The sequence below is a fragment of the Chiloscyllium plagiosum genome, unplaced genomic scaffold, assembly GCF_037043375.1.
Source record: "Chiloscyllium plagiosum isolate Xiang-an unplaced genomic scaffold, Cpla_swu_hap1 HiC_scaffold_17, whole genome shotgun sequence".
NCBI classification, from domain to species: domain Eukaryota; kingdom Metazoa; phylum Chordata; class Chondrichthyes; order Orectolobiformes; family Hemiscylliidae; genus Chiloscyllium; species Chiloscyllium plagiosum.
In genome coordinates this window covers 35,906,340-35,930,868 of record NW_028270155.1, presented here as the reverse complement: position 1 = coordinate 35,930,868, position 24,529 = coordinate 35,906,340, and the positions used below count along the sequence as shown (strand labels likewise).

The following is a 24,529-nucleotide window of genomic DNA, read 5'->3' as shown; positions in this document are numbered from 1 at the left end:
AACTTCATAGGAACCTCTAAAAACAATTGGAAAGATATTTCATGATAACATTTTTAACATTTATGGGAAAAGACTGGGTTTGATTAGCTCATTCAAAGAACTGGAAGAGGCATGATGGTCCAAATGGTTTTATTCTGTATTTTAAGAGTTTGATTTTTCAATGAAAGTTCTCAGACAGACTCTCTGGTTTACTCTTAACCAAATTGTAATTCCACTTATATTTCCAATACTGAATTCAATTTAATTCAATACCTCATTTAATATCAGAGTTCCATTGGTTTCCTGCCTATTGATTTAGGTTAAAATTGTCTCCATTTAAAAAGTCTACAAACTTTGCTCACCTACTTAAATGAGGCCACACAATCTTCATGTTCAAAACAAGGACATGTTTTATGAAATCAAAAAATATTATTTCAAACTAATTTCACCTGATCTGCACATCTTTGGATTGTGGGAGGAAACCAGAGCACCCAGAGGAAACCTACGCACACATGGAGAATGTGCAAACTCCGCACAGACAGTTGCCTGAGGCGGGAATCAAACCCAGGTCCCTGGTGCTAACCACTGAGCCACTCTGCCGCCCAAATTTGCTTTCTGATTTGCTTTCTGTAAAATGCTGACATTGTGGACTATAAAACTTGCTTGGCACTTCCTTGAGAATGCTTCAATATAATTGGCTGCTTCATGTGGCTGGATGACATCAATGTTGCTGATGCGAGAATGAAAATAACTTCAGGAAAGTGAAATCCAGAACATGAAAATCACTGGATGTATAGGGGCAACCTTCTTTGAGTCTGTGGCGATATTGTTTCATGCTGACTGCAAATTCCAGGAAAATGTTACCTAAATCCTAAACCAGTTTCTAAATTAATTATGAGCTTTATAAGGGATGTAATTAAGTTTGGTGCCAGTCAGTTTGTTCAAAAGATCAATCTTCTCAAGGACGAGGTATGGTCAGGTCCAATCTTTGCTTGAAAACCTGAAGCACTAATGTTTCCAATACTACAAATAACTGATAAATACAGGTCACACTCGTGAGGTGCCAACTTATTTCCATTCATTTTTTGGACTCATATATGAATCAATCAGGGCATGAATTCAAAATCTGAGAGAACTGAGAACTGTAATTTTAATATGATTATCTGGACTCCAAACTCAAGATAGCCAAACATACCATTGTAACATCCAAATAAAATAAAGAACTGCAGGTGCTGGAAATCTCAAACAAAAACAGAAATTACTGGAGAAACTCAGCAGGTCTGGCAGCATTTGTGAAGAGAAGGCAAAATTAACGTTTTGAGTTCAGTAACCCTTCTTTAGACGATGCTGCCAGACATGTTGGGTTTCTCCAATAACTTTGGTTTTTGTTCCCATTGCTACATGGTTCTTCAGACTCAAAATATTAAAGCTGGGATCAGTTACATATTGTCAGTTCAGAGGTTAATTTTGTTTCATTTCCGCTCATGATTTGACTCAGACCTTCTTGACAGGACTATGAAACAACTGTCTCACATTAATCTCAGAATAAGGGACAAACCATTTAGAATTGATCTAGGAGGAATTTCATTATTCAGATTGGAAACCTCCGCTCCAGACAGCTGTGGAGATTCATTCATTGACTATGTTTAGCAATCAAAGGATACAGGCCTGAATTATTTTAATTGACAGGATGTGGGCTTCACTGGCAAGGCAACTGTCCATCCCAAGTTGCCCAGAGGGCAGTTAAGAGTCAATCAAATTGCTATGGGCCTGGAGTCACATGTAGGCCAGACCAGGTAAAGATGGCATTTTCCTATCCTAGAGGACATTAAGTGAATGATCTATACTTGTTCCTATTTCTTATGTTCAGTACAGATTGTTCTACTATAATGCGCATTTCCTCCATGTGAATTCACTGTAATGCAATTGAGAATTGGGGATGCTATTTGCAAAGTGCAAACTTTAAAACAAGTGTTGGCTGTAACCTTATTACATCAGCAACACATTAAGCACTGTTTCTAAAGGGCAATGTTTCTATAACATAGGGTTGCACAAGAATGCAATCATCGCACTAAAATGCAGTCAGTTCTTCTATAAAGTCCTGCAAATTGACTACCTGGCAACGGGTACCTCTTCAGCTTCATCTAAGATCTAATGCAGCTGAAGGTGTACTTGATATTAACTCAAAAATGTTGCTGTACTCACTTAAAAGGTTCAATCATTTCTTCTGTGACAAAATTCAAGTAATTCCTATAAATGAAAGAAATGTTGCATTAAAATCCAATAAACTATAATGCTGACAAACCAAAATCAAATCAAAGTTATTGCATAACATGGTAGATTTTATAACTTTACAGTCCCAATGCTACTCAAAATGCATCTTCCAAAACTCCAACCAGGTTTTTAAGTTTAACACTGCATTTAGAGATTTTCTGAGCTGGTCTTCCTGAAAACTGCCATTGGAAGCAAGATGAGAACACAATGACAGTTGAGAGAGAAGATTACTGCTATTGAAAATACTGCAATCAAACACTCAGTACTCAGCTGTTTTTTTTAAACCTAATAGTAAAAATGATTTTGTTCATGTCATTATTGCTAAGAGTTTCCTCTTCAGAACAGGGAGGTTTTCTGAATCGTATCAGGATGGGTGAAACATTTGCAGCTGTATATCAACTGACAGACAACATGGAGCATGTTCAATAGCAGCAGCCTGCTATTGACAGAACTGCAGCGAGACATGAGATAGTAGAACAACAGATGGACGCAGCTCACAGGAGGCAATATGCTTGGCATAGGATGTACTAGCTGAGGCTGTTTCCTTAATATGTCAAGAGTAACAATGTTTCAGGAGGCTCAGGGTGTTATGTGAGATGGTAGCAGCCATTTATATTCAAAATTTTGCTCCCAACTGGACATGCTTTAACTCTGGCAATCAAAGCAAGCACTGCCACAGCTTCTTTGCCTTTAGATGAAGCCAGGGTTTTATCAGAGACACTTCTAGGATATTCCTAACGATGGCCCACAGATACAAATGTTGGCCTGGGAACTGTGTGAAGTTTGCCTGTAATGACACCAGTCAGAATGAGTGAATGTTCAGATATGCATCATTGATTGGCTGACGTGCAGGGGATCATTAATTTGCACTCACATTGCAATCGATGAATTTGCAATTCAGCCAGAAGAACTCTTTTATAAAAATCTGGTCATAAAATGTAGGCTGTTCTGGCCATACCTAGCTTTTTTGCCCATCCCCAAATTGTCATTCAGAAAGTGGTGGCCAACTGCCTTCATACACTTCTGCATATGTAAGGTATAGGTGCTCTCACAGTGCTATTTGGAGGGGATTTCTGGATTTTAACCCAGTGATAGCAAAGGAATAATGATAATAGCTCCCAGTCAGGGAGGTGTATGGCTTTGTAACTTGTACTTGTAAATTTGCAAAGGTTTCCACTCAGTCAATGTCTTGATGGTGTTTAATCACAAAAATAGATTTCTGTGATAATGCATAATATTCCAGGGGAGTTGCCATGCTGCTTATCATGTGGTGATACGCTCCCTAAATATTTTAAAGTTGAAAACAGACTTAAGGTGTAGCTGTGAGGTCAATTCAAATTTACCTTATGACACACGTTACTGACCAATGAAGAATGACTATGCTACAATAAATGCCACATGACCACTAGATGTTTGTTGGTCAAGACACTGATAGTTCAGATGAATGATGTATCTAGAGCTACCCTTCCATTTGTAGCAGTCAGCATCTGCAGAATGGTTATGGTGTGCTATCCTCTGTGTAATAATGAGCATAATACTGCACAGGAATAAAGTTTAATCCTCAGATTATCAGCAAGTAAATTTTGAGAAAAATGAAGAATAGCAGGAATTAGGTGAAGAAGACAATGCAACACCAGGGATTGTCTGCATTCAAATTCAGTTGGTTACCAAGTGCAATACGCATCCTTCCTGCAATCCCATCCCTCGCATCAATGACACAGTGATCCTGCAAACAATCAACCACACTTTGTAAATCCCCTCATTGTTCTCCATCAATGCATATCTTCCCATTTGTTCCAATAGGGTTGGAGCCTACTGAAAGCTATTTACTTGCACTGATGTCTTCAGAAATCAAGCAGGATACAATCCCATATGTCTGTGATGTTAAGGCTTGTTGAGTCATCTTAAGTGAATTGGCCAGCTACATCGTACCATTTGCTTTTGCTTTAGTCCTTAATTGTGTCTATTCATTTGTCTATCTTTGTGTGAGTGGGGGAGCTAGAATCAAAGAAGATTGGGTTTATATGACAGACATTAATTAGATTACCTGGTTGCTTAACTTTGCTCTGCTAAAGCTACTGTACTGTTAATAATTTGTGAAATCTTTTGTGTAAGCTACAGATGTGGCATCTGATGTCAGTTATTTACAAGTCTGGTACTGGCATTTCAAAAGGTCTGGTTAGAAACGATTGGAACAATTTTGAGGCTCATTACTTTACTATGTTGCAAAGGCAACATAGGGATAGGGAGGCTGATTTGACAAAGTGCTCTCTTCCTCTGTTTTAACAGGAAAAAAATAATTTTACACTTTTCATGTTGATTGGATGTTTCAAAGAACGTTAAAGCCAACTCTGTGAAATGCAGCCACTGTTATAGCAAAGAAGGTGGTTAACTAGTACTCAGCAATCTCCCAGCATGATAATGACCAATCAGCTTTTAGTGATGTTGTCTGAGAGTAAATACGGCCAGGATACCAGGGATAGTTTCTCTGCTCTTCTTCAAAATAGTGCCATGGGATGTTTCCCATTCACACAGGCAGACTGGGCCTCAGTTTATAGTCTCACCTAACAATGATGAGATTTCCAACAATGTATTGCTCCCTTCGTACTGCAATCAGCTTTCAGCTTGATTTTTGTGTTAAAGTCCTGGAGTAAGACTTGAACCCATAGTCTTGTGATTTACAGTAGTAAATTAGTGATGTAAAGATGTGCATAGAAAGAGAAGGATTTATAAGAATGTAGGAATATTGTGACAGTTAAGTTTGACAAGAGGATGTGGCAATGCACAGAGCGGAATGTAGCAGCTGTTCCCACTTCTGCTGAGCTAATAAAAGGTCATTAAAGCATTGCCTTTGAATCAGGAACATGACACACTGTTACTGCTGATGATCGGTTACGTTTTCGTAACACTTTCAATTCCAAACTCCAACTTTGGAATGGATTTTCAAATACTGGAGTTGAGATTGCAACAGATGGATCCACAACGCGCTTAAAAATATGCAAATCCAAACCCAGAAGTGACATGATAATAACTGATTGTATTAAAATGACACTAAAGGATGCAGCAAACTTATTTCCAAATTTTTCATACAATACTGGAACTAATGAATGGTCATCAACGGAAACACGAACTTCCTACTTGTTTCTTCATAAATGTTGCTGAGTATTTTTTTAAACATTTCCTGCTTTTATTTCAGGTTTCTGTTATCAAACTGAAATTCTGTTTTGAGATTAGATTACTTACAGTGTGGAAACAGGCCCTTCGGCCCAACAAGTCCACACCGACCCACAGAAGCACAACCCACCCGGACCCATTCCCCTACATTTACCCCTTCACCTAACAGTACAGGCAATTTAGCATGGCCAATTCACCTAACATGCACATTTTTGGACTGTGGGAGGAAACCGGAGCACCCGGAGGAGACCCACGCAGACACGGGGAGAATGTGCAAACTCCACACAGTCAGTCGTCTGAGGTGGGAATTGAACCCGGATCTCTGGCGCTGTGAGTTTTTTATTCTTACCTTTTCTGCCAAGTTCCTTCGTATGTAACACACCACCATAATTTAGATATATATTACTATATTATTATATTTATATTTTTATATATATTACTATTCCTTCACCTTTGCTGAATCAGTGGTTAGAATCTGGATGTTTTCAAACTTAGTCCAAAAACAGCAGAGTTTACTGGGGGGAAACAAAGATAAACAAGCCAGGCAGATCTTTTGGAAATTATGCAGCTGACTGGCTGCTAGAGGGTTTTCTGGCCGAATTGGGATCTGGGACAAGGAAGTGAAGGAGTGACCAATTAGAAGCCGAGCTCCCATGGCAGATCTATGGGACCAGGGACCATTAATGCGCAAAGTTGTTGTTTGTTGGGTAAGGGGAGCGTTGCTGGGTCACAAGGAGAGTGCCTCAGGGCAGGGGCTGCGTGAGATAAGTGACCAGTCCAGCTCCTTGACCATGAACAGCTTAGTGCAGATCAAGAGACTCCCACCATAAACTGACATCCTTCCAACACTGGTTTACCAATGGGGGAGACTCACTATTTTTTGTCTTGCCTTCAGCTGCAATAAGGGGTTATTCAGCAGTCATTAATTTACAAATTAATTAATTAACCGGCAGAAGGGTAGCAAAGTTGAGCTTGGGTCTTCCCCTCGAGAATTTGATTCCAGTTAGGGAAGGAAGTTGCTGGGATTGTAGACTTTGACCACCTACTTAGTTAAATTCACATCCCACTTCTAAACCCATCCCCTCAAATCCTAGATGATTTCTTCCAGTGATTTGGATTCTACGTCTAACATCAATGCAGAGCTTTCAAGATACAAAATGCTGCTGGAGAAGGGAAAGTTCCTTAGAGGGATGAGCAATGTAGGTGACCTTGCAAAAACCACAAATGTCCCAACATTGAATAATTCTCACAATTAAAGAGCTTTCAAAACCAGGTGTGCACATCAGACCAGAAACATGAGCAAGACTTGTTTGATTTTGGAAGAAATCTCCAGTCAGATCCACTGATTTCTCTGCCCGAACTCATGACGATATGTACTCCTAGCTTATGAAACTGCATACCAGAGCTTATTAAACGTACCCATACAATACAGGCTGAAACTTAGAGAAGTAGAGATTTTAAGCTGATAAGATGGTTAAGTTTGATAAAAAAAACCCAAAGAAATAACCACCAGACCAAAATCATGTGAATATTTTCAAAGATTGAATGATTTAAAAAAATTCTATGCTTTCTCTCTCCAAAGTTGAAACTTTATTGCTGGAACAGCACAGCAGGTCAGGCAGCATCCAGGGAACAGGAGATTCGACGTTTCGGGCACAGGCCCTTCTTCAGGAATGAGCAGAGAGTGTTCAGCAGGAGAAGATAAAAGGTAGGGAGGAGGGACTTGGAGGAGGGGCGTTGGAAATGTGATAGGTGGAAAGAGGTCAAGGTGAGGGTGATAGGTCGGAGTAGGATGGAGGCGGAGAGGTCAAGAAGAAGACTGCAGGTCAGGAAGGCGGTGCCGGGCTGGAGGGATTCGGCTGAGACAAGGTGGGGGGAGGGGGGATGAAGAAACTGGTGAAGTCCAAGTTCATCCCCTGTGGTTGGAGGGTTCCCAGTCGGAAGATAAGACGCTCCTCCTCCGACCGTCGCGTTGTTGTGGTTTGGCGGTGGATGAGTCCAATGACCTGCATATCCTCGGTGGAGTGGGAGGGGGAGTTGAAATGCTGTGCTACAGGGTGGTTGGGTTGGTTCGTCCGGGTGGCCCAGAGGTGCTCTCAGAGAGCACCTCTGGGCCACCCGGACGAACCAACCCAACCACCCTGTAGCACAGCATTTCAACTCCCCCTCCCACTCCACCGAGGATATGCAGGTCATTGGACTCATCCACCGCCAAACCACAACAACGCGACGGTCGGAGGAGGAGCGTCTTATCTTCCGACTGGGAACCCTCCAACCACAGGGGATGAACTTGGACTTCACCAGTTTCTTCATCCCCCCTCCCCCCACCTTGTCTCAGCCGAATCCCTCCAGCCCGGCACCGCCTTCCTGACCTGCAGTCTTCTTCTTGACCTCTCCGCCTCCATCCTACTCCGACCTATCACCCTCACCTTGACCTCTTTCCACCTATCACATTTCCAACGCCCCTCCTCCAAGTCCCTCCTCCCTACCTTTTATCTTCTCCTGCTGAACACTCTCTGCTCATTCCTGAAGAAGGGCCTGTGCCCGAAACGTCGAATCTCCTGTTCCCTGGATGCTGCCTGACCTGCTGTGCTGTTCCAGCAATAAAGTTTCAACTTTGATCTCCAGCATCTGCAGACCTCACTTTCTCCTCGAAGCTTTCTCTCTCCAAAAGCAAGACTAACTTTTCTTCATAACTACCCATTATGTTTCAATTCCTCTTTCAATACTTTTACAAAAGATGCCTTTTGTATGGACAATACATCCATCCTAGGACAAGCCAAACAAAGACATGCACAAGAATTCCTATAAGCATAGCATTCCAACCGGAACTCTATCAACAAACACATCAAGTTAGACCCCATCTACCACCCATTGAGAAAAGGAACAGGAAGTGACTTCACCACAGGAAATTACATAACCAACCCAAAGAAATCCAAGCATGTAAATGGAAAGCAGGAATTTTCAGCATTGTTTCGCATGAGGTCCACTGAAGATGTTACCTAGTAAGGTAATGAAATGTCTGGAAATGAACCTTTCAGTTCAGCGAGCAAACCTACATCCAAAACCTCAACTTGAGCTACAAATCTTCTCAAAACTCACTAAAAGATGCCTTTTCTTAAAAAAAACAAACATTTTTGTGATTGAAAATTATGATTTTCCAACAGTTAAACCCTTTGGGGAGACTAAACAACGGTTAGGAAATGTTGAGGTTTACTTATAATCTCAGTGTAGTAAAACTTGCTAATAGTCTGATCAGCTCTTTTAGGAGCAAAACGCTATTTGCATTAAAGGGTTATGTAAGTTATTCCAAGACTAATTACATCTCACTTCAAATAGAAGCACGACTCACCAGCCGCCATATGCAAAGAGGCCACTATATACTGCCAAGACTGCTTTTCCCACATTTGTGGTTGTCCCCTCAAAGGCCCGGTCAGATTTCAAGTGTGGGGTTTCTCCTGTATGGAAAAAAAAGCAATGCCTACGATTACTTTTGAACTACGTCATCAATAAGACATTAAGCTACTTAGGAAATAATATATGTATTGTTAGTCACATGGATTTTTAAAACATTAACTCAATTCATGAAGGCAGTTCATTCACCAACTTCTCAAGGGCAGTAAAAGACGGTCAATAAATACAGGCCCAGAATACACACCCACATCCCATGTGTGAACAAGTGAACTGTACACATCTACTAAAGTAGCAGAAGAAGAATTTGATGGTTGGAAACTAAGCATCTGTATGTCAGTAGTGCACAGAGAAATTTAACAATTTGTGGGCGGCACGGTGGCACAGCGGTTAGCACTGCTGCCTCACAGTGCTAGAGACCCGGGTTCAATTCCCGCCTCAGGCGACTGACTGTGTGGAGTTTGCACATTCTCCCTGTGTCTGCATGGGTTTCCTCCGGGTGCTCCGGTTTCCTCCCACAGTACAAAAATATGCAGGTTAGGTGAATTGGCCATGCTAAATTGCCCGTAGTGTTAGGTGAAGGGGTAAATGTAGGGGAATGGGTCTGGGTGGGTTGTGCTTCTGTGGGTCGGTGTGGATTTGTTGGGCCAAAGGGCCTGTTTCCACACTAAGTAATCTAATCTAATCTAATTGTAAAAGCCTACAAGGGTCATTTAACTCCCCAAATGTGTGCTTTGTCCCTGAGAAGTTCCCTGACAGAAGTCAGCCTATCCAGTCAGGAGTGAAGCAATCTAAAGCAGACCACAAGCTCAGGGCAAGGTAGCAATTGATGGGGTGAGGTTTGTGAAATGGGGGCAGCAATTGTACTCTTTATGGGCAAAAGAAAAGGTTGTATAAGTATTTGCTTTTCCTTAAGGCTGCCTTTGCTTCAAGTCAACTGCTAAAAACCTTTTTTGGTTTTTTGTCTTACCATCCTCTTATAGGACTTGGAACCATTTCTTTTTGATAACTGCTCATATTTACTATGTTAAAGGTACTTTACGAATACAAGTTACTATTAAGTTATCAAACACTTTCGAGGTGCAATGGGCTGGATTCCTTCCCCTTTGTCACATCTCTGTAAAACTCAGAACTGGGCAGGTAGAAGTTGGGTTCAGACTTTTACAGATTGAACATCTGACCCAAACCCAACCCACCCGTTTTTGGGTACCAGCAGCAGTACTGAATTATTTTACATTTAAAAACTATGATCAAGGTCACTGCAATGTTCCAATGTGAAAAAGAACAATCTTACAATTGAATATTTCAATAAATCTGAACAGGCGACTGTTGTGTATTTCAGCAGACTTTGCCACCATAGCTATAGTCAACAGTTGACCTTCCTACTTATTGCTTGAGAGCAGATCCCAATAGCATTTGAAAGACATCATGGCAAAGATTACAGAGTAATGCACACATCTTGAAATCTGAAATGATTTAGACTTACACTTCCATTCTTTTCTATTCAGTGTGTCAAAGAAGCAATCAGAGGCAATGTTTCTCTTGATTTGTTTTTGGTGAAGCATTCATATAATGGAGAGGAAATGGAAGACTTAACACCGCAATATGATGCTATGCAAAGTGAGGGTCCTTCACTCTTACAAGTTAAGCTAGATACCTCACACCCGATTTTTCAAAACCCCAGGAACCAGACGCAATGTTGATTTTCTCTCTTGTATTGTTTGGCCAATGGGTGAAGCAAATGGGTTAAAGTATGAGAGGATCAGCAGACTTTAGTATTAAATAAACAGCCTATAATGCTATCCAGCCAACCTTCAGGCCTGCGAAGAAATGTCAACTTTCGTAACAGGGTTGGGTGGACTGGTTCAGGATTTTTGAGTTTGAAATGGAGTATACAGCAACACTGCTACCAACAAAGCTGGATAACAAACATACCTGCTAGGCACCTCCACACTTCAGCAGCCAACTGGAGACTGTCCAGAGTAGTCATGACACAGACTCCACCAATTAAGTCTTAAGTTGGCAATTGAGTTCCAAGGTTAACCATATTAAAAAGTGAGGCAAGGGGAGCACTTGGAAAATCGAGCATTCACCATGTTGTTAACAGGACAAGGATAGCAAATCATTTCCAGGATGACATCTGCCCACACCTCTCCCGCCACGATCCCAGCCATCCTCAGCTGGTAGCAAGAAATGTCAACATTCCACAGCCAGCCCCCATATTAATGCCAAACTGCAGGATCATTCTGATCATCTTATAGCACCCTTAATTTCATGCTGCCAAGTACTAGATCAACCCCAACTCCCATGCTGCAAGAGCTGAACACTAACATAGTTATTCACTAAAGACAGGTTCTACCAAACTCTGGGCCTCCTTAGTTTTGTTCAAACCCATAAACTCCCATTCTGGGGTTCTAAATTCCAGGTACTTACCCTTTCTTTCAAGATTTTGTACCTCTGAGAACTGATAAAAATTAAACACACGGATGAAGGATGGTCTGATCTATGTTATCAATGTCTGAGAAGGTCAGCAAGAACAGAATACTAATTTAATATTTCGCAACTTGGGTTTTTAGCACACTGAAAGTCCTGCCAAAATCTCTAGAGCAGCAGGGATGTTTCAAATGACATTAACAAACAATACAACCACTAGTTTAATACAAGTTAATCAATTTAAAAGATAAAAATGTCATAACTTTTTTAAGAACTACACATTGAATTAACTGAAGAATGAGTACTGAGGCAGGCTTAATCCATCACTAGTTTCAGAGATATAAATTGCCATTGTCCTTAGCAGGGTTTTATAATTTCCTCTTTTTGTTCCTTCCAAAATGTTCTTTAGTTCCCATCCCCTAAATGTACAAATTGATATCACAAGAAGGTTCGCTATCTGTTTGTGACTCATCAAAATAGCAATTAATGTCTGAATCCTAATGGTGAAATGCTGTGTGTGTTATCTATTTTACATTTAAGCTTCAGAATAGGAGTTGTAAAATTGGCTTCTGTGTCATTGCTGACAGCCTGTTTTAAAACACTTATCTGTAGTGAACAGCTGAATATGCATCACCAAAGAAGGACTTGCTGTAATGGGCTTCAATCGGGAATAGAGGAATATGTTTCTTTTCCGCAGTTCATTTTGGCAGTGGAGTATAAAAACAACGCCTTGTTAATGTGAACCAATGCAGCCAAGAGAACCAGGATCAAAAACACTTGATTTGAAAAGAACAACCAGGCTTCTAGAAATAAGCTACGAAAGAAAGAAAACTAAGTTGTGCAAAAGCAAAACAAAAAAAAAGCTGCAATGCTTAAAGCACTAAAGTCCTGGAGATAATGTTAGTCCAGAGGTGATTCTAACTGAAATTCCTCCAATCCACAAATGTCAATTCATTTTCTAACTTTTTTTGAAGAACAATTACTATTGTCCCTTCAGGTGATTATTTTTAAAAGGTGTTGATATTAACATTTAAATGTGGCACATCATTGAGATGGACATAGAATTGTATCATGCATAAGAACATTTGACAAAGAAGCAACAGATCTCAGGTTTTCTTCAGCTTTCAATAAGATCATGGTCAATCGTGTTCCTCAACTTTACTTTCCCAACATGATCAACTGACATTACACTGATATCTTATAAAAATGCAAAGGAGAAAATTATGCAAAATCATAAAAATGAATTCTTTAATAGATAAAATAGAATTAATATATTTGTTCCCCGTGCATCAAGCAACCACAGCTTTCTATTGCTCCCATTAGTGCTCTTTCAGTGGTTTAAGTATAGCTCGTGGAATGTTGCTAATATTAAGAGATGATCTTTTGAGATTCACCTTGTCAGTAGCCATTAGACATTTCAAAGGACCTGGTTGCTGTCATAGCAATCTGGTTTAGCTGATTCCTGACACTATGGTGATACTGGTACTCAGGATAGTAAGAAAGCTTGCTGTGCTATCATCACTCCCACTGATCTGAAAAACAGTAAATTTCAGGGGGCCAGTGACTTAATGTCTTACTGAAGAAGACTTTTTCCTATCGAAAGTGATTTTGATGTTGGAGGTAGAAATCCAAATGGCTGCAGACTAATCCTAATAAACCTACACAAAAGATGCAGACATCTGAAGTGATGGTTTGGATGCAGAGTTCACTTGCTTCATGATAGGCTGCTGATTCCTCATGACTAGGTCACACAAGTAGCGCTCTGAAAACTTTAATTGTATGACACAGCAAATCTTTGGATGGCTTTCCAAGTCCTCATATAATTATACATGCATGGGTCTCTTGTGGTACAACAGTGTGTCCCTAACTCTGAGCTAGAAGATCTGGGTTCAAGTCCAACCTGCTTGTACCCCAAAATATCTGGACAGGGGTGAATTTAAAAATATCTGGAATTGTGTGCTGAAAAGAGCTTTTATTTTAAAATCAGCCTGTGGATCCAAGATTGTCTCAGTCTCTTGGGTGGTTTCCATTGTTTCCCATTCCCAGTTGTGCTGAGTGTTTAGTCAAGTGATGTAACCCTCCAACTTAACACCATAAAACTCCAGCACTTCCTCTCCCACTGAGGTGTTGAATTCAGTTCTGGTGGTTGGTAGGAATGAAATATACAATGGATTTTTTTTTTAGTACAATGTAACTCTGCCCAAAGTCTAACTACTGATGACCTTGTTTTTTTTTGCAGATGGCCTCATCATTGTCCCCGGAGGTGCCTGCTCCCTCTGTGATGGTGTACAAATGCTAGCTGACCTCCTTTGTATGTGAATCAAATTATCCCAGAGAGAGAAAGTTAGTGAGTGATGGTTGATAAAAAGCAAGGTCCATGTATGGGAGTCCTTCTTCATCTTGTGTGGATGTTAATAGTTGCAATAAGTTGCAAATAGAATAAACAGCTGTCCAACAGGAAGAGTATTACTGGACTGTCATTGTCAGATGAGAAGAACTGAAAGCAACAACTACATCAGGTTATTGTTTGTAATTTGTGAGAATATCTTGTGGGAATAGAAACCTGTTAGTACCTGGTTGTGAAAGCAGTAAGCAATACAGAGCATATCATATGAAAACAATAAGCATTATTAGAACATTCTTCCAACCGCAGGTACACAATGAAACCAGAAGGACAACATGACACTGACCCAGGCAGTGGAAAAGGCCAAGTCCAACTTAACCCTGTCACCTAGTCTTCACCAAACTGCTGGCTATAGCTGCATCTGACTGTGACAGTTCAGTAGGAAGGAGCACCACTCAAACTTTGTGGAGACAAAGTTAAGGATTCACATTGAGATATTCTCCACATGTACTATGTGAAACTAGCACCACATCGAAAGTGATAGATTTCATACAGATTTAGCAACTCAAGACTGGACATCCCCGAGGCACGATGAGCCACCAGTAGCAAAAGAATTGGTCTCTAATAACAATTTGCAACCTCATGGAATGGCAGAGCCCCCACTCTACCATTTGCATCAAGTCAGGGATCAACCTTCAGTGAACAATGCAGGGACAAGCACACCAGACATACTTAAAAATGAGTTGTCAACCTGGAGAAGCTACAACAGAGGACTACTAGCATACTGACCAGTATAAATAATAAATGATAGTAATTCTGAAAACAATGGATCAGTGCTAAACTCTGATATATCCAGTCATATCCAGTGTATCAAATGTATCAAGTGTAGATATATCCTGTCATAAATGGTAGTGAACAATGAAACAACTCATTGGAGATGGAGATACCGCAAAGCTGTACCCTCAATGATGAGGGATACAAAAGGCAAAGTTGAAGCATTTGCAACAGTCGTCAGTCAGAAATGATGAGTGGACGTTCCATTGTGGCCGCCTCCAGAATCCCCAAACGTTACATGTACAAGTCTTCAGCCCATTTGATTCACTCCACACGATAGCAAAAACAGCTGAAGGCACTGGATAATTTAAAAGAATTGAGTTCTGACAATATTCTGGGGCTAGTAGTGAAGTCTTGTGCTCCAGAACTTGCAGCATCCCTAGCCAATATGGTTCACTGCAGCTAGAATATTGGTATCTACCTGACAATGTGGAAAATTGTCCAATTAAGTCCTGTATATGAAAAGCAGGAAAATCCAACTCAGCTAATTACTGACCTATCAGTCAACTGTTACTCAATAGCAAATGGGTCATCAACAGTGCTACATAGCCATACTCCCTATGGCTAAGACCTTAATTCAGAACATGATGGAAAAATGGTCAAGCTGATATTCTAGCCTCAAGATATGCATGGTCATGCCTCATAGGCATATAACAGTGAGCAGTTCTGACCACAGAGTTGCAAAGTCTGGCCAATAATAGAAAAAGCAACAGACAAGACAGGAGGTCATGGCGAGACAAGGTCATGTCTCACAGCTGACAAAAGAAGGGATAACTGTAAGCCAAGATCATGTCTTAATAAAAAGCTGGATAGCGATTGCTGCACCTGCATCCAATGGTCATCAGCTTCAAGGTGACTCAGTGTTTTTCAAGCTTAAGATAAAGGGTATGAAAGGGTAGCCTTTTTAATGTATTGCCAGTAATAACTGCAGAAAATTCTTGCGGAAGAATTTTCCCCTAAGCTAAAGCAAGAGAATGACCCTTACATTAGAGTCATAGAGATGCACAGCATGCAAACAGACTTCTCTATCCAACTCATCCATGCTAACCAGATATCCTAAATAAACCTAGTACCGTTTGCCAGCATTTGGCCCATATTGTTCTAAACCCTTCCTATTCATACACCCATCCAGATGCCTTTTAAATGTTGTAACTATACCAGCCTCCACCATTTCCCTGGCAACTCATTCCATACACGCATACCCTCTTTGAAAAAGTTGCTCCTTAGGTTCCTTTTATATCTTCCTCCTCTCATGCTAAACTTATACCCTCTAGTTCTGGACTCCTCCACCTAGGAGAAAAAGACCTTATCTATTTATCCAATCCATGCCTCTCATGATTTTATAAACCTCTATGAGGTCACTCCTCAGCCTCCAACTCTCCAGGGAAAACAGCACCAGCCTATACAGCCTCTTCCTACAGCTTAAATCCTCCAACCCTGACAACATCTTTGTAAATCTTTTCTGATCCATTTTCCATTTCACACCATCCTTCCTATAGCAGGAAGACCAGAATCGCATGCGATACTCCAACAGTGGCTGAACCAAGGTCCTGTACAGTGACAACTCCTATACTCAATGAACTGACCAATAAAGGCAAGCATACCAAACGGCTCCTTCACTATCCTATCTACTTGCAATTCCACTTTCAAGCAACTGTGAACCTGCACTCCAAAGTCTCTCTGTTCAGCAACATTCCCCAGGACTGTATAAGTACTACCCTGATTTGCCTTTCCAAAATGCAGCACCTCACACTTATCTGAATTAAACTCCACCTGTCATTCCTCGGCCCATTGGCCCATTTCATCAACATCCCATTATACTCTGAGATAAATTCTTCACTGTCCACTGCACTTCCAATTTTAATGTCATCTACAAATTTACTAACCAGACCTCCTATGTTCACATCCAAATCATTTATATAAAAGCAGTGGATCCAGCATCCTTATGGCACACTTCTGGTCACAGGCCTCCAGTCTGAAAAACAACCCTCCACCACCCTCTGTCTTCTACCTTTGAGCCAGTTCTGTATCCAAATGGCTAGTTCTCCTTGTATTCTGTGTGATCTAACCTTGCTAACCAATCTCCCATGAGGAAACTTGTTGAATGCCTTACTGAAGTCCATTTCGATCACATCTACCGCTCTGCCTTCATCAATCCACTTTGTTACTTCTGCAAAAGACTCAATCAAATTCGTGAGAAATGGTTTCCCACACACAAAGCCATGTTGACTATCCCTAATCAGTCCATGCCTTTCCAAATACAAGCAAATCCTGTCCCTCAGTATTCCCTCCAACAACTTGCCTACCACCAATGTCAGGCTCATTTTTCTGTAGTTTCCTGGCTTTTCCTTACCCCCTTTCTTAAATAGTGGCACAATGTTAGCCAACCACCAATCTTTGGCACCTCACCGGTGGCCATCAATGATATAAATATCTCAGCAAGGGGCTCAGCAATCTCTTTCCTAGCTTTCACAGAGTTCTAGGGTACATCTGATGAGGTCCCAGGGATTTGTGTTTTCAGACATCCAGCACCTTTTCCTTTTGTAAAATGGACATTTTTCAAGTTTTTTTCATTTATTTCACCACGTTCTATATCTTCCATATCCTTCTCAGTAAACACTGATGAAAAATACTCATTTAGTATTTCACCCATCTCCTGTGGCTCCACTTGTAGGCAACTTGCTGAACTTTGAGGGGTCTTAATCTCTCCCTAGTTATCCTTTGTCCTTAGAGTATTGATAAAATCCCTTTGGATTCTCTTTAAACTTATTTGTCAAAGCTATCTCATGTCCCCTTTTCCTCTCCTGATTTCCCTCTTAAGTATACTCCTACTGTCTTTATACTCTTCTAGGGATTCACTTGATCTCTGCTGTCCATACCTGATATATGCTTCCTTCTTTTTCTTGATCAAAACCTCAATTTCTCTAGTCTTCCAGCATTCCCTACACCTATCAGCACTGCCCTTCACATTCACATACTGTCTCTGGACTCTAGTTATCTCATTCTTGAAGGCTTCCTATTTTCCCGTCATCCCTTCACCTGTGAGCAAGGAGGAGAAAGTGAGGATTGCAGATGCTGGAGATCAGAGTCGAGAGTGTGTTGCTGGGAAAGCACAGCAGATCAGGCAGCATCTGAGGGGAGAATCAACATTTCAGGCATAAGCCCTTCATCTGATATGAGGCTTGTGGGCCGGGGCTGAGAGGTAAATGGGAGGCGGGATGGGGGTGGGGTAGGGGGGAAGGTAGCTGAGAAAGCGATAGGTGGATGAAGTTGAGGAAGAAAGTGATGTGTCAGAGGGGGAAGTGATGGACAGGTCCGGAGGGTGGTGCTGAGTTGGAGGCTTGGGACTGGGATAATATGGGTGGGGGGGGGGGGAAATAAGGAAGCTGTTGAAATCCACATTTATCCCATGTGGTTGCAGAGTCCCAAGGATGAATATGAGGTGTTCTTCCTCCAGGCGTTGTAGGAGTGGGAGGGGGAGTTGAAGTGTTCAGCTACAGGGCGGTGGGGTTGGTGGGTCCGGGTGTCCCAGAGATGTTCTCGGAAATGATCTGCAAGAAGGCGTCCTGACTCCCTGATGTAGAGGAGACCACACCGGGTGCAACGGATGCAGTAGATGACATTGGTAGAGGTACAGGTAAATTTTTGACAGATGTGGAAGGATCCCTGGGGGTCTTGGATGGAGGTGAAGGGAGTGGTGTGGCTTTGTACTTCCTGTGGTGGCAGGGAAAGGTCAGGAGTGGGGTGTGGGCTGGTGGGGGCATGGACCTGACGATGGAGTGGCAGAGGGAATGGTCTTTCCAGAATGCTGATAGGGGTGGGGAATGAAATATACCTTTGGTGGTAGGATCTATTTGGAGGTGGCGGAGGATGATGCGTTGTATGTGGAGGTTGGTGAGGTGGAAGGTGAGGACCAGTGGGGGGGTTCTGTCCTTGTTGCATTGGGAAGGGTGGAGTTCAAGGGCGGTGGTGCGGGATGTGGAGGAGATGTGCTGGAGGACATCACCAACCATGTGGGAAGGGAAGTTGTGATCATGGAAGGAGGAGGCCACCTGGGACTTTGAGGTGGAATTGGTCATCCTGGGAACAGATGCAGCAGAGGCGGAGGAATTGAGAATAAGGGATGGTGTTTTTACAGGAGGTAGGGTGAAAGGAGGTGTAGTCTAGGCAGCTCTGTCCAAGGTCCCAAGGGATCCTGACCAGGGAGGAGGGAGGGTCTATCGTTTAATTCTGATAAGGTGAACATCCCTTTCTTATTTCTCAGTTCTACCCAGATAACTTCCCTGGACATATTAACAGGAATATCTTCGCTAAGTACAGCAGTACTTAGAAAATAGAACATAGAAAAGTTCAGCACAGAACAGGCCCTTTGGCCCACGATGTTGTGCTGAGGTTTAATCCTAATGTAAAATATAGTAACTTAACCTACATACCCCTCAACTCACTGCTATCCATGTGCATGTCCAGCAGTCGCTTAAATGTCCCCCAATGACTCTGCGTCCATCACCACTGCTGGCAATGCATTCCATGCATTCACAACTCTCTGCGCAAAGAACCTACCTCTAGCGTCTCCTTTATACCTTCCTCCTAATATCTTCAAACTATGACTCCTCGTACCAGTCAAACCTGCCCTGGGGAAAAGTCTCTAGCTATTGACTCTTTCTATTCCACTCATTATCTTGTATACCTCGATCACTCCAGTCCCCCTCGTCTCTTACTCCCATTTCTATCCTTCCTATAACATCTATACCTTGAAACATTAAACTGCAAGTCCTGTCCATCCCTAAACTGTGTCTCTGCAATTGCTATCATATACCAATCCCATGTTCCCAACCACACCCTCAGTTCATCTGCTTTCCCTGGTAGGCCTCTTGCATTTAAATAAAGGCACTTAATTAATCCATCCTACCTCGCTCTCTGCTCTGCTCCTTTCTGTTTGACTTACTCCTTTTTGCAACTGGATCAGTATCAGACTGCTCCCTTTTCTATCTCCCTGGGTAACCCCCCCCTCCCCCCTTTACTGGTTTAAATCCTCCCAAGCAGCTCCAGCAAATCTCCCCACCAGTATATTAACCTTGTTCCAATTTAGGTGCAATCTGTTCTTGTTATACAGGTCACTTCTACTCCAGAAGAGATTCAAATGATCCAAAAATGTGATTCCTTCTTCCCTGCGCCAGCTCCTGAGCCACACATTCATCTGCTCTATCTTCCTATTCCTACCTTCACCAGCTTGTGGCACCAGGAGTAATCCAGATGTTATTGAGGACCACCGTTTTGAATTCCTGCCCAACTTCCTATATTCTCTTCTCAGAATTTTGTCTTTACCTTTCCCATGTTGTTAGTTCCAATGTGTACAACAACCTCGTGCTGGGTCCTCTCGCCTTTGAGAAGATCCTGCAACCTCTCAGAGATATCCTTGATATTGGCACCAAGGAGGCAAAAAAAAATTCTGATGTCTTGCTGTCAGCCACAGAAATATCCGTCACAATTGGACCGCTTGGAACTTGGTGTACCCCTCATTACATTAGAGCCAGTCTCAATACCAGAAACCTGGCTGTCAGTGCTACATTCCCCTGAGAATTCATCACCCCCTACATTTTCCAAAACAGCATACTTGTTTGAGATGGGGATAGCCACAGGAGATTCCTGCACTACCTACCTCCATTCCCTACTTTTCCTGGTGGTAACCCATCTACCTGACTGTATCATCAGTTTATCTCCCTTCCTGCAACTGCCATCCATAGCTCCTGTAAATTCCTCATTGCATGGAGTGGTTTTAGTGGCAGCTGGAGGCAATATGATAGGATTTGCAATCAAGCACACTTCCTGCAGACAATCATCAGTAACACAGAAATTTTCCCTTATATCCCACATCTGATAGAACATGCATATCACTCTTAAGGGCAATCTTTGCATCTTAACGATCTATAAACCCAGAAAAAAGCAGTCTTACTGCTCTAAATAAAACACTGCTCCAGGCTAACTTAGTATCTATGATTTATGTTTTTAAAGTTTAATCAAGAGACAGATCTCATTAAAAATATATAATCAAAAAGAACCCACTCTACTCACTATTTGCAGATTCACAAGATGAAGCTAGTCACTAGCTGCTTCTCTGCTGTGATCTCCCTACACAGGTTTCTTCAAGGTCAGCTGAGAATTTCACTGCTTGTTTATTTTTCTTAAGACAAATTCTGATGTCTGTAGGTACTTGAAACTAAACAGCAGAGGCAGTAGCAGTGAAGGTTCACTGTTGCGTCAGTCAGTGCAAGTTTCTTTCTCTGTTGATTTACACTGCCTTTTTTGAAATGGCCTTGTTAGTTAGCTCTGAATGAGTAATACCAGTTTCGCTTGGGTGACTTAGCTATACACTATTCTGAGCACATAGATCTTTAAATATACCTTTAGTAATGCAATTCGACAATGTATTAGTTACCCATGTTTTTGAGATTCTGCTTCAACTGTATCCACGAATTGATCAAAGTTGAAACTGTGACAGAATTTCACTTGTGCTTCTGGCTCTTTATCCACTTATTGGCAATGGAATAGAAGTTCTACAGTCAACAGTTATCAAGCAGCACTTGCTTAGCAATAATTTGCTCACTGATGTTCAGTTTGGATTCTGTTGCTGCTACTCAGCTCCTGACTTCATTACAGCCTTGGTTCAAACAAAGACAAAAGAGTTGAAATGTGAGTGACTACCTTTGATATCAAGGCTGCATTTGACCGAGTGTGGTATCAAGGACTCCAAGCCAGCTACAGTCAACGGGAATTGGGGGAAAACTTTGCACTGGATGGACACATAGGTAAAAATACCTAGCACAAAGGAAAATGATTCTAATTGCTGGAGAACAGTCATCTCAGCTCCACAGGGTAATGTCCTGGGCCCAACCATCTTCAGATACTTACTTTATTAATGACCTTAACTCCATGCAGAAGACAAAAGTTGGGATGTCCATTGATGATTGCACGGTGTTCAGCACCATTCACATCTTCTCAGATGCCAACCCTGTCTATATGCTACTGAGATGCATCCCTATCTACTTCTCCTCACAATAAAATTTCTCTACGTCTGGGATCAACTTAGTGGACCTTCTCTGGACTGCCTCCAATGACAGTACATCTTTCCTCAGATAAAGGGCCCAAACTCTTCATAGCATTTCCAGGCATTGTAAGATGACTGCCTTGTATAGTTTTGCTAGACTTCCCTATTTTTACACTCATTCCCTTTGAAAGAAAGGTGAATGTTCCATTTGCCTTCGCTGAACTTGTATGCCAGTTTTTTGTAATTTATGCATGAGGACCCTTAAATCCCTTGGTGTTGTAGCTTCTAGCAGACTTTGTTCATTTACAAGTTACAAAAACTTACATTCAATCTTGCTGCCTTTTTAAGTTATGTAAGCATTTTGGGCACCATAATCAGGTCGCAAAGTGGTGTGATGGTTCACCAGTTCACTACCACTGAAATCTCTGTTCCAGCATGCTGCAAATAGGGCACCATTTTTCCAATGGACTCTCCACCATGCCTTGCTTCCTCACTGAAAGCCTCTCGACATGTGTTTCAAGAATCTGGCAATTTTCTATGGCTCATCTGGTTTTCAGCAGAGACAGAGGCAAATTTCAGCAAAACAAACAGAAATTCTGCACTTATGAGTATGTGCTGCACTTTATAAATGTTAAGGATTGAGAAAGGAAATATATAAGAGAGACCTAAGGGGCAACTTTTCACACAGAGGGTGGTACATGTATGGAATGAGCTGCCAGAGGAAGTGGTGGAGGCTAGTACAACTGCAACATTTAAAAGGCATCTGAATGGGTATATGAATAGGAAGGGTTTGGAGGGATATGGGCCGGGTGCTGGCAAGTGGAAACTAGATTAGGTTGGGCTATCTGGTTGGCACGGACGAGTTGGACCGAAGGGTCTGTTTCCGTGCTGTACATCTCCGTGACTCTATTTGAACTCAACTAGCTAGATTCATCCTGCAACATTGTGCAGGAGATTTTTGTTTGGTTATAAATCAATTAATTATTCTCACTATATGCAGCTTCTTCTCACAGTTTTAAGACTTAAGTAAAAGGCAGAGTGAAATGAGCATTTGCTGCTTTATCACTGGCATGCACTTAAAGCAAATTCCTGTGTCGCAGCAGTTTACAGTAACTATCTGGGACATAATCATATAATGATTTAATGTTTTTTAAATGGATTTCTCTGAAGTCAAGTATCAGCGTGAATTTACAAACTGGCATATTCTAGGCCATATAACCTGATTATTAAGATTATTTTGGATTGAGTACTTTGTTCACCGATATAAAGGCACTGGTAGAGGTTACTCAGCAGTGTACTTTGATTTTTCAGCTGTGTTCATGTTTCCAAGATCAGGGCAATTTTTAAATGGAACAAGAAAGCCATTGTATTTCATGAGAAGTGCTCAAAATGGAAATGCCTTTGAAATTAACGTATTCTTGGGTCAGTGAGGTAGCAGTAAAGGATAAGAGGAACAAACATCAAGAATTGTGGAAGTATCCCGGATGTGATTTATGGACGTCTACTGATAATTCAGTCACTTTTACATAAAACAATTTATCTCCAGTAACTCATATCAACATTAAAACCAAACTGCACCAAACACCTGTTCAAATATATACACATTGGGATGGATTCTGCATTGCCTCGTATGCCCTAATAATTGACACTGTGTATGTGAAAAATTATCATTGGGAAGATGGGGCAATATATATCCTGTTTTTCATCCAGAAGACAAGAAATTACTGTTTAACAGCATTTAACATAGAGTTTTAGTGAACACACAAAGGTTGAAACAGGGAACTTGCTCTTGAGACACCTTCATCATTGAATTTCAAAACTCTTATGTCACAGAAGAGGTACAGCACAGGACATGGCTATGTGGCCATTTCCATTTGTGCTAGCTTTCTGTAAGTGTAATTCAACTAATTTATGTCCAGTCATTTACTTATAATCATAGTGATGTACAGCACAGAAACAGACCCTTTGGTCCAACTCGTCCATGTCGTCCAGATATCCTAAATTAATGTAGTCCTATTTGCCAGCACTTAGCTCATATCCCTCTAAACCTTTTCTATTCTTTAATCCTTCCAGGTGCCTTTTAAATGTTGTATTTGCATCAGCATCCACCATTTCATATGTTTTTTTTTCTTTAGATAATTATCAGTTAATTTTTAAAAGCTGTGACTTAATGTGCTTCCACCACATTCTTAGACAATGCACTCTGGATCTCATTCACTCTGTCAAAAAGGTCCTCCTCATATTGCCATTGTTTCTTTCGCTAGTCACCTCAATCAATGTTAATTGCTCCTCAAACTTGTGCAAATGGGATCAGCTTCACCCTATCTACTTTGTCCAGATATGATTGTAGCTCCTCTACCAATTTTCATCTGAACTTTCTTTTTCTAAGGAGGACAAACCCACCCTTTCTGATGTCCACAAGTCTTTCAAAACAAAAACAAATCATTACAAATGTATTAAAATATTAGCTGTCCTACCCGTGGTCTCAAGATACTAATTTATGCTAGTTTATACTGAATGGGAGAGATGCAGAACATAACTCACAGTTCAAAATTGCCTTGTCACACAGTGGGCATCAGCAGCATCAGAATTGTATGTAGCTACCATCTATAATCTCATGACTATTACTCTCAGTTTGCAATCACTATCAACCCATTGAACATTGTGATTTAATAAACAGTGGCAGAGAGAATGCTAGGAGCAGCACCAGGCATACCTTCACACTAAATCATGGGCATATTTTTTACAGGCAGAGCTAAGTGACCCACAGGTAACAGATTAGGTCACAACCCATCATGAATGATGGTGGACAATTAAGAAACTAACACAAGGTGACAAGAAGATTGCCACACTCATTGCTCACAGTGTCCATGTGTTGTTGTGTAAATTCAGTCAGAGAAAGGGTTCAGAAAAGATTAATAACAATGTTGCCAAGGTTGGAGGAGTATAGGGAGAAGTTAAATATGCTGGGGTTATTTTGCCCTGGAGTGTTGGAGGCTGAAGTGTGACCTTATAGAGGTTTATAAAATCATGAG

General features: G+C 41.3%; 1 protein-coding gene across 1 annotated transcript in view; it reads right to left on the bottom strand.

Annotated features, from left to right (window-relative positions):
* slc7a5 (solute carrier family 7 member 5) overlaps positions 1-24,529 on the bottom strand; it is a 90,237-nt gene that overhangs the window by 27,226 nt on the left and 38,482 nt on the right. The window contains exons 3-4 of the mRNA XM_087995838.1: positions 8,780-8,885; positions 2,185-2,229 (exon numbers count right to left, since the gene is read on the bottom strand). Of these exons, the coding sequence (XP_087851964.1) occupies positions 2,185-2,229; positions 8,780-8,885 (151 nt within the window). The remainder of the gene's footprint in view (positions 1-2,184; positions 2,230-8,779; positions 8,886-24,529) is intronic.